The sequence below is a fragment of the Corvus moneduloides genome, chromosome 22 (genome assembly GCF_009650955.1).
Source record: "Corvus moneduloides isolate bCorMon1 chromosome 22, bCorMon1.pri, whole genome shotgun sequence".
NCBI lineage: Eukaryota > Metazoa > Chordata > Aves > Passeriformes > Corvidae > Corvus > Corvus moneduloides.
The window spans coordinates 4,971,804-4,980,598 of NC_045497.1; the positions used below are offsets into that span (position 1 = coordinate 4,971,804).

Below are 8,795 nucleotides of genomic sequence, written 5' to 3' on the forward strand. Positions count from 1 at the left end.
GCAAAACATTCCTGTATCCACACTCAAAATGCTCCTCACAGCACGTGGCTGAAAGGCCACCTGGGCAGGTCTGGACTTGCACTACTCCAGATGCCATGCAGTGGAGAGGTGGGGAGGGGACATGAATTTAAAAGAGAGGCTCCACAAACAGGAGCATTTTCAGTCTGTTTGAGCTTGCAAATGAAGGCAGGACCACACAGGCCAGAACCAACACAAAAAGAGACAAACTTCAGTGAGCAGGGGCAGCATCACCAACTTCTTTCACCTGTTTCTAGTGGAGAAAGAGTCATAATCAGACCTCCGATGTTTTCACAAGCGTGAAAGACTGAATGTATTCCCATCTATCAAGAGACATTTTGAATTTTACATTTGTTCCAACCTGCATCCACAAGAGAGGTCTAATGTAGGTTACTGACTGAATCTATAGCATTAACTTTTCTCTGTTTATAGAGTGGAACAGGCTTGCTGTAATTTATTTCAGGATAAATTAAGGAAAGGTTTATGATGTCTTATGTTTTGGGTTTGAAGGCAAGGGAGTAAAAATGTTGAATTTGCCCTGTTTGGTATAATATTTGGCACCTGGTGTTCTATAGTCACTGGATTAGTTTATTTTAAAATTAGTATTTCCAATAATGGAAATTATGTGACCAAAATCACTCACTTTACCCTACAGATACATAACCCACAGCTAAAGTCAAGCTAAAAGTAATGCTTTTCATTTTTCATTCCAAGTCTTACATTAAGATTTCATAAACTTGCAATATTCCTGTCCTTGTCTAAAAAAGTCTATTCATGCATTTGATTTAATAAATAATGTATTTGATATATAAGTAACAGTGAATGCCAAGAAGCTGCACAAACCAAATTCATTCTCTCAAGTTAGCTCCCAGAAATATGTGCGAGGCAGGAATTTCTGTTTCAGAAAATTCAAAGCAAAATAAAACATCCGTTTTATTGTTTTCAGACAGGGAAAATAAGATCAGTCTATAAAGTTCAAACAAATCACACTATGTGAAGTATTTTTGGTTTGGTACAATTTAAAAATTCTAAAATGCTTATTTGGTTTATCTCCAGAAAACTTGGAAAAGCAGAGGCAAGCAAAATTTGCAAACATTTTAAGGCATTATCTAGCTCATTGACTAATAAAATCTCATTTTACTTAAACATGTTTTTTCACATTCAAAGTTACTCTGATGTAATAAACTCTGTAGCTACACACATTGCACTGAGAATAAACTGTATTTTTAAAATTTTTACTGAATTATTGAGGAACTCAAGTTTAAGGCACTAGAAAATTACATGTCATGTTTTATTTGGAAATAAACATATTTGTGTCACTCCACTGAGCCAGGCCCTTCACAGGCCAATTCCTCACCCTGGCATTCAGAGTTAATGCTAAACTGCTGGTTACTCAGTTGAGGTGCAGATGCATTACTGATCCTGGATACATGCCTTTATCCAGCCCTAGCTGGGACAGCTCATGCAGCCGCTCAGAAGTAGCTGTGAATGGCAAAAAAACCACAAAGTGAACATAGTGGACTGTACAAACTCAGATCTGTATATTGGTTGCTCACATATGCGCATGACTATGAAAATTGGGGAAAATCTGTCCAAAGATTTATTTTTATCCAAATTGCTTTGTTTCTGAGTTGTTTCCACGTGCTGTGCCCATCCCTTCCCCAGAGCAATCAAGTCAATAGTCCAGAGTGTTGAGGGAGTGGCGTCTGAACTGAGAGCTGCTCTCTGGTGTCCCGGTTTGCTCTGCTAAACCTCAGGTGTGCCAAGTGAGGCAGATGCAGAAACTTATCAGTTCTGGCTTCTCCTGACATTCTGGACACTAAGTCCTGGAATCCAAATAAAGAGGATATTAATCAAAGAATGCCAAAGTGACTTTTCCCATTTTGATGAAGACTAGCGAGCTGAACAGGCTTTTGCCTGTTATTCAGCTCCATTTGCTTTTTTGTCTCTGTGCACACCAGTCAGCAGAAGGAAAACATTTCCCAGTAGTGACAAGGAGATAAGGAGATACTCTTCCAGGCATTTTCATTTGCTCAGCTTTCAATAACCATCACACCCTTTAGAGATGGGGCCACAATTTCAATCTGTGCAATTCCCAGCATCTCCTGGCACTCTGGAGGCTGTTCTTACCAGGCAAGGATAGGGAGAAGGCTTCTCTTCCAGTGAGGCTCGCAGATCCAAACTGCTGAGCAGGGGGTTGCTGGAAGGGACCATATTTTCCCAGCCAGCCAGGCAATGCTGTGAAAAAAGATGGGAATGCTTTACCCTTTTTTATCTATTGTGGCCTGTTATTATTTAGAACTAACTTCTGCAAAGGGAGGTTTAAGTGAGTAATTAATTTATTATTTTTTGAGGAGTTTTATATGACTAACAGGAAATAAATGAAATCTCAAATAAAGGAGAATTACACTGTTGTCCCCTCTTCCACCTTTCTAAACTGATCTCCCGCTTTGTGAACTCAAGCACCCGACCTCTCTGAACCTGTCTCAACTGACTCATCCAGTTCCCTAAACCTCAAAACTAAGCTTCCTCCCACCTCTTCCCTGGAAATCTCTAGGCCTGGGCTAGGTTAGATTAGCAATACTGCCTGCAGCATTGACTACTGGCTGGAATACAGAACCAGCAACACAATAGCAGTTTTAAATCCACCCTTGCCACTACTGATTTTGTGAATACTTCATGGACACTTGCCTTTCAGACTCCTTAACATCTGTGGAAACAAACACAGGCACTCTTAGCTATGGTTCATCGTGTTGAGAAGCCAATGCCTGAAACAAGTCAGCCAAATCTGCCCCAGAAGGATACAGCTCCACATGGCATTCTCTTCTGTGCAGTGTAAAGCACTGGAAATGTCATACACTTTATGCCACTCACACAAAGGCACAAACTCAGAACACACCAAAGGATGTTCTGGCTATCTCACTGACGCATTTCAAAAATTTTAGTGGAAACTGCCAGGGGAGTCCCAGATTCTCGTTCCTTCTTGCTACAAAGCAAGGCCCAGCCTGGGCCACGCCATCAACAGGAAGACAGCAACTTACCGAAGGCAGTGCTAGATTGTCTGCCGGCTCAAAGCTCCTCCTGCGATGGGCTTTGTACTTGTAGGCTGGCAAAAGGGCGGATCTGGGAATGCTGACCCTGGAACCACACAAGGAAAGTAACTGCCTACACCTCTGCCAAGGCACAGGGAATCTCTGCATGCCTTCCCATTCAGAATCCAAGGATCTAACCCCAAAGTGAACCAAGTGAACAAGTTCTGGATTAGGACAGTAGATATTTTACATGTACATTCACATTCTGGACCAAATTCAGACAAAACCTGCATTTCTCATTGATTACAAGACTGTTTCTGCTTATAGAAAAGATCAGTAAAGAGTTTTTAAGCAAGAGATACCTCTGCCTTGAAAAAAGCAACCTTCTACAGAGCTGTTATGATGCTCTTTTCTCCTTCACCTGATCAGCTTTTTCTTCCCTACTGTTTCCTTGAGTTCTGCATATTACAAAGCAATAATTCTTATTTACCTGACATAAGTTGGCTCTTCCAGTGTCCCCGGGGGCTGGTGGGTATGTGGGATCTTACACACAGGGCAGGCAGATTCTGAATCCACGGGGATGGTGAAGAGGCGCTGGTTTAATCTGTAACAGTAAACACCTGCACGGAGCAACAAACCTTCATTGTAGTTCTTGTTTGTCACAAGGTCCCTGAACCCAGTCAAAAAAGCTGTGTTCTACCACAGTGCCACACCTGCATTCTATAAAAAGAGCTGCTTTTCCTGAAATATCTTATACATTTCCTGTCCCCAAGTAAGTTCCTAAAAAGCAAGAACAAAACTTCAGCCTCTTTAATTTAAAAACAGAACATTATCCAATTACAAGAAACCCTGACAAATTAAAATAACACTGAGAGAGGATCCCTAGAAGACTCAACCATCTTTGGAGTAGGAAGTTGAATCTGGTTGAAAAGCTGCAGCTGAAAATAATACATTCTTGCTTGTCTTGCACGATGCGGTGCTCAGGATGACAGGTAAAGACTGCTCAGTTGTTTATTCACAGAAATTGCATTAGGAAAAAATATGATCTTACACTTATGGGAACCAGTTATCAAATCCAGTTCTTGTTCAGGACCTGTGCAATCCAGAGCCTTGGGTCTAAAGAAATGCACAAGAAAATCAGTTAGTAACAGAGGGGCTGGCCCTCTGAACAGCACTGCTTTTTCCAAGCACACATGACTGGGAGGTAAATAAAGGCCCTCAAAGCCACGCTTGCAATGTCCTGCTCCAATCAGACTATTGTTCTTATTACTACAGGGATTACTAAGGGATTGAACATTGCTGCTTCAGCCCTTCCCCATTGCCACTTACTCCAGGTGCTGCTGATGAATACAGGTTTCTCTGTTGGCCTGTCGGAACTCCTGCAGCTCAGCAAAGTATTGCTCAGATTTTTCTGTTACTGAAGACTTTGTATCAAGGAGCCCTGAGAACACCAAGGAAAGAGAAAAGTTCAATGATTTACAAAATTTGGGAAAGTACCAAAGCAAGCCTCACAAGAAACAGTCAAAACAAAATAATGATAATGAGAAGGGCAGAACATCATGTCAAGCCAGAGATTTACTGTGTGTTTTGGGTCTCTTATTGCATTCATTCATTCCATGTATTTGGTATCCCTTCTGACCCCACTTGGCTTTGCCATTTGCTGCCTGGATTCCCATACCGCTGCTACTTCAGCACTGCAGGTAAGCACAGGTCACCTCTGGTCTGGAGAGGGGCCTCTGACAAAGCTGCAGGCCTTTTGCTGGGACCTGCTCCGTTGATCCTAGGACAGCAGTTCCACCACACCTCAAAAGGATCATAAACTGTGTTTTAACTCTTAATATCACCACATCACACTGAAAGCTTTGCTTCAGAGTTAGGATTCACCTGCAATCCAGTCATAGCCCAGGAAAGGACGGGCAGACCAGCTGCTCACAGGTACGGCATCTTCTTCAGGGTCAGGCTGAAAAGTCACATGACGAGCTTCCTTCTGAAAGAAAACAATTCATAAAGACTTCCTAATCATCTGGCAGGACATTCAAAGCTACAGCTGAGGAGACAACTGGCAGCTGTTCAGATGAGACAGCTGTGGCTTAGTTTGAGACTGGATTCTATCTATGCTTCTACCAGTAATTTGCTTATCAGCCCTTTTATCTTCTCAATAAATACAACAGAAAGAGGAGGCAGGGGACTTCCCCACATAAGGCAGGATTTTTCAGAGCTTTAAACAAAATGCTGAGCTGCGTCGCACATCCCCAGAGATCAGGCAACCTGCGCTGCCTTGGAGGATGATCACAGCCAGGGCCTGCCCTTCCACCTATGGAAACAAACTGTGCAACAGCAGCACTGCACCTGCCTGTTCTCCCTCAGCATGTGGATGACATATGCAAGAGACAGGGAACCTCACAGTGAAGTATTACGGATTTCCAGTCTTTCAGTTCACTGGCTAAGGAAAGCAGGGCCTGAACAAACTGCAAACAGCCCCTGGCTGCTATAGCTGAGAACAGTTCTGACTCCAACTTGCAATTTACACAGTGGGAACAGGGCAGGTAACATTCTCCTGGCCCTTTCTCCTCATCATTCTGTTGACTTAGGAAAATAAGAAAAGCATTTGTTTAACATTTACCTTTAACTCTTTGGACCGAGATGTCAGCAAGACTGATTTAGGGATACGGGGCTCTCTGATGACCACATGCTGCTCACTGGTCTCTTTATTTTGCACTCTGCTCAGTGATGGCTCCGGACGACTTTTCTCATGGGGACCATGCATCAGAGTGGACTGTCTTCTGTTCTCTCCCCGTCCCAGGAAGAAGGATTCTTTCTCTGGACTTCCTCGAGCATGGCCATCCCCATGCGCTCTGGAGACTTCTCTGCCACACATAATGATTGCAGACACTGACGTAACATTCTTCTCTTTCCCAGGAAATCTGGAATTGAAACCCACTCCTTCCTCTGTCTTCGCTTGTTGTTGCTGTACCCCTCTGTCACTGCTGCTGTGTTTAAGAGATGAACTGAGGGCTGGGCCAGCTCTGGGTTCCACAGACACCATTATTCTGGGGTCAGCTGTAGACTTCACTGCATTGACCTGATTTTCCTTCTGTAAGGACAGAGACTCTCTCAATACATAGCATCAGTCAGGCTACAAATACCTTTCATAAGAACATTTCACTCACTAAATCAACCTCTCATTCTAGTCTGTTCACTCCTTTAAATTCCTGCAGAGGAAAAAGAAAAATCCTTATGTTTTGGAGAGGGTAAGAAAGAGATCCACTTCCAGCTAAATGCAGCTTTTCCCAGTTTGAGGAACCACTGAACTTTCAGCCCTTGTACTTAGAAGAAACAGAAGGATTTTGTTCCACAACGTTCATTCCTATCTTCAATGAAGAAACTTGCCTTTCTTAGGCAGGAACTGATCTCCAAACCCTTGGCCAGGAGATCAGATTGAGACCACAGGATAAACAATCACCAAAGGGCAGCTACTTTTCTAATAGACTCCATATTCCCCATTCCTCTTTCTAAGAGCTCTTTTATGTCCATATGTCTCCTTGACCAAACCACACCATAGGCAGAGCTGCTATCTGTCATATGAGGCCCATTTGCTTCCCTGAATTTCTAGCACAGACACCACACATACCCCTCTCCTGGGCAAGGGGACACATCTGTCAGCAGCTGTGCTGCTATGAAGGGATGCTGGAAGGAGTTGCCTGCTGGGAAGTCCTTTTCTGATCTCCTCCTGCTTCATTCTGAGCATTTGTAGAAGGTCCTGGTTGGTCTGGCGCAGCCTCTTCAGGAGCTCTAAGTCCATCCTACAAAAACATTTTAATGTAAAACTAGAGGAAGAGTGAACTACATAAATTCACCACATTAAGTGAAGAAGCAGACAAAGGTGAAACCACTTTCAGAGGACTTTTCCTAAAAATTACTTACAGCTGTTGAAATGTTGATTCTTGCTCCTGAGAAATCAGCCAGTCTCAAAACTCCTTATGCTCAGAACCAGCAACACTAGATGTTTCTCTCCCCTTGGATATACAGTCAAATATTTTGCACTCAGAAACTGGGAGCTGATTTAACAGAGACAAGAAACACTGACAAAGGAAACAGTAAACACGAAAAATTCACATCAAAAAGCTAAATAAGAGACATTTGGTTCAGAAGCTGTTATTTAGGACATAGTTATGCAATTCTGCTGTAATGTTCTTTTCACGCATTGAAAATTATATTGTGATAACACTAGGATGCTCGTAAGTTCAAAATATTAATATGAATGTATCGGCTATATCCAGAAGAAATACTTAGTCAAAACTGTCCTCCATGTTCCCCAGGCAGGAAGGCTCCAAAAGGCTCAACTATGACTCAGGACTACAGTTCAGGCAATCCCAATCCCACGAATGAATTAAATTAAATCTCACAAAGGGATGCCCTTTTATTAGAAAAGGGGAGTGAAAAGGAGTTAATAAACAGAAAATGAATGAAGCGTAGCTTGACTGAAAGGCTGTCACACTGTTCAACACCTTTACAACATCACAAGCTCCTCTAAATTTGCAGAAAGTGGATTTTTAAATAAGATAGCAGCAAACCCTAAACCCAAACTCCCACATTGCTTTTGACTAGACTGATAAATTATGTTCTCAAGAAAACTATGCGTTTCTCTGGGACCTTTTGTTCCAAAGGATCCCCAAAACCTTCTGCAAAACTCATCTGATTTGTCTTTGTGTCTGCTACCTTGGCAACTAGACATGAGGAATCCAATGCACATGTGGTACAACAGCAGTGGGAGGAATCGAGAGCAGCGCTAACAATCAACAAACTACAACATACCTCTTTGTTACAAAAAATAAGGGAGAGGTGCACTACAGAACAGAAAATAGAAATATCAGTCTTGAGGCACTAAACTAGAGATAATTAGAAAAAACCCCAGTAGTTCTCACAGCCTTCACAGGACAAAGCTAAAAGAGCATCTTCTCATTTCTTGCTCATCAGAAAGCAAATACTCTAAAAATAACATCAGTCAAGGGACTTTCTGGAAGGGTTTTACCAGATGAGGTCCATGTTTGGCATAATCTACAAGTCCTTCATGCTCAACCCCGGGGGCTCAGGTTTACTAAACTGCTCTAATTTGAAACCTTTGTGAAAAGGAGCTTCGCCTCCCGCGGTTAGAGATAAACAACGGCTGTCTCGGGAGCTGAGAACTCTCCTCCCTGCGAGGAAGTTGTTCAACACTCCGCGCTGCTTCTGCACAGACGCACTGGTTCGGTCCTCCCATAGCCACGAGGAAGGGGAGAGAGCCCGAGCATTGTAAAATTCCCCTTTCCTCTCCAAGAGGCCGGTCCGGCAGCCGGCAGAGAACGGTGAACCCTACCCTTCCTCGCAGTGCGGGGAGCCCATGAGCCTCGCCAGGCCCTACGGCTCCGGGGCCGTGGCGTTCAAAGTCCCCGCGCCGGCCCCGCGTTTCCCGGCCCACCTGCACCGCCCCCACCGCTCTCGCCGGGAGCCGGGGGATGCCCGCGCCGCTCCGGGAGCCGGGGGATGCCCGCCGCGCTCCAGCCGCCGCCGGGATTCCCCCCCGCGGCCCCGGCGCGGCCGCTCGAGCAGGCGGTCCCGCCCCGCGGCTCCCAGCATGCGCGGGGCCCGGCCCGGCCCGGCCGCGGGCTGCAGGAGGCGGGGGGAGCCACTCGGGACAGAGCCCTGGCAGGACCCTGCCCCCAGCGCTCCGTGTCGGTAGGGCCACGTACCCCCAGTACCCCTATA

The 8,795-nt window shown here is 44.5% G+C and overlaps 1 protein-coding gene across 5 annotated transcripts; it reads right to left on the bottom strand.

Moving 5' to 3' along the window:
• Window positions 1-926: 926 nt before the first annotated feature.
• MIIP (migration and invasion inhibitory protein) lies at window positions 927-8,606 on the bottom strand. 5 transcript variants are annotated; one of them, XM_032131665.1, is made up of 11 exons: window positions 8,509-8,606; window positions 6,975-7,132; window positions 6,682-6,853; window positions 5,674-6,144; window positions 4,935-5,037; window positions 4,380-4,491; window positions 4,102-4,166; window positions 3,541-3,670; window positions 3,060-3,156; window positions 2,149-2,256; window positions 927-1,844 (listed from the first exon to the last, which is right to left on the bottom strand). In XM_032131665.1, exons 3-11 carry the CDS (start codon window positions 6,850-6,852, stop codon window positions 1,689-1,691), a joined length of 1,413 nt encoding a protein of 470 aa, XP_031987556.1. In that variant the 5' UTR covers window position 6,853; window positions 6,975-7,132; window positions 8,509-8,606; the 3' UTR covers window positions 927-1,688. The 5 variants fall into 5 exon arrangements, with proteins under 5 accessions (XP_031987556.1, XP_031987558.1, XP_031987557.1 ...); XM_032131667.1 differs by having other exon boundaries at window positions 6,975-7,108; window positions 8,509-8,599; XM_032131666.1 differs by lacking the exon at window positions 8,509-8,606 and adding an exon at window positions 8,407-8,498.
• Window positions 8,607-8,795: the final 189 nt, after the last annotated feature.

Coding starts and splice junctions, on each gene's coding strand:
- MIIP (XM_032131665.1), bottom strand. CDS start 6,852: ATGGACTTAGAGCTCCTGAAGAGGCTGCGCCAGACCAACCAGGACCTT. Junction 5,038..5,673: donor CTCGGTCCAAAGAGTTAAAG/GTAAATGTTAAA, acceptor GTTTTCTTTCAG/AAGGAAGCTCGTCATGTGAC. Junction 4,167..4,379: donor ATTCATCAGCAGCACCTGGA/GTAAGTGGCAAT, acceptor GCATTTCTTTAG/ACCCAAGGCTCTGGATTGCA.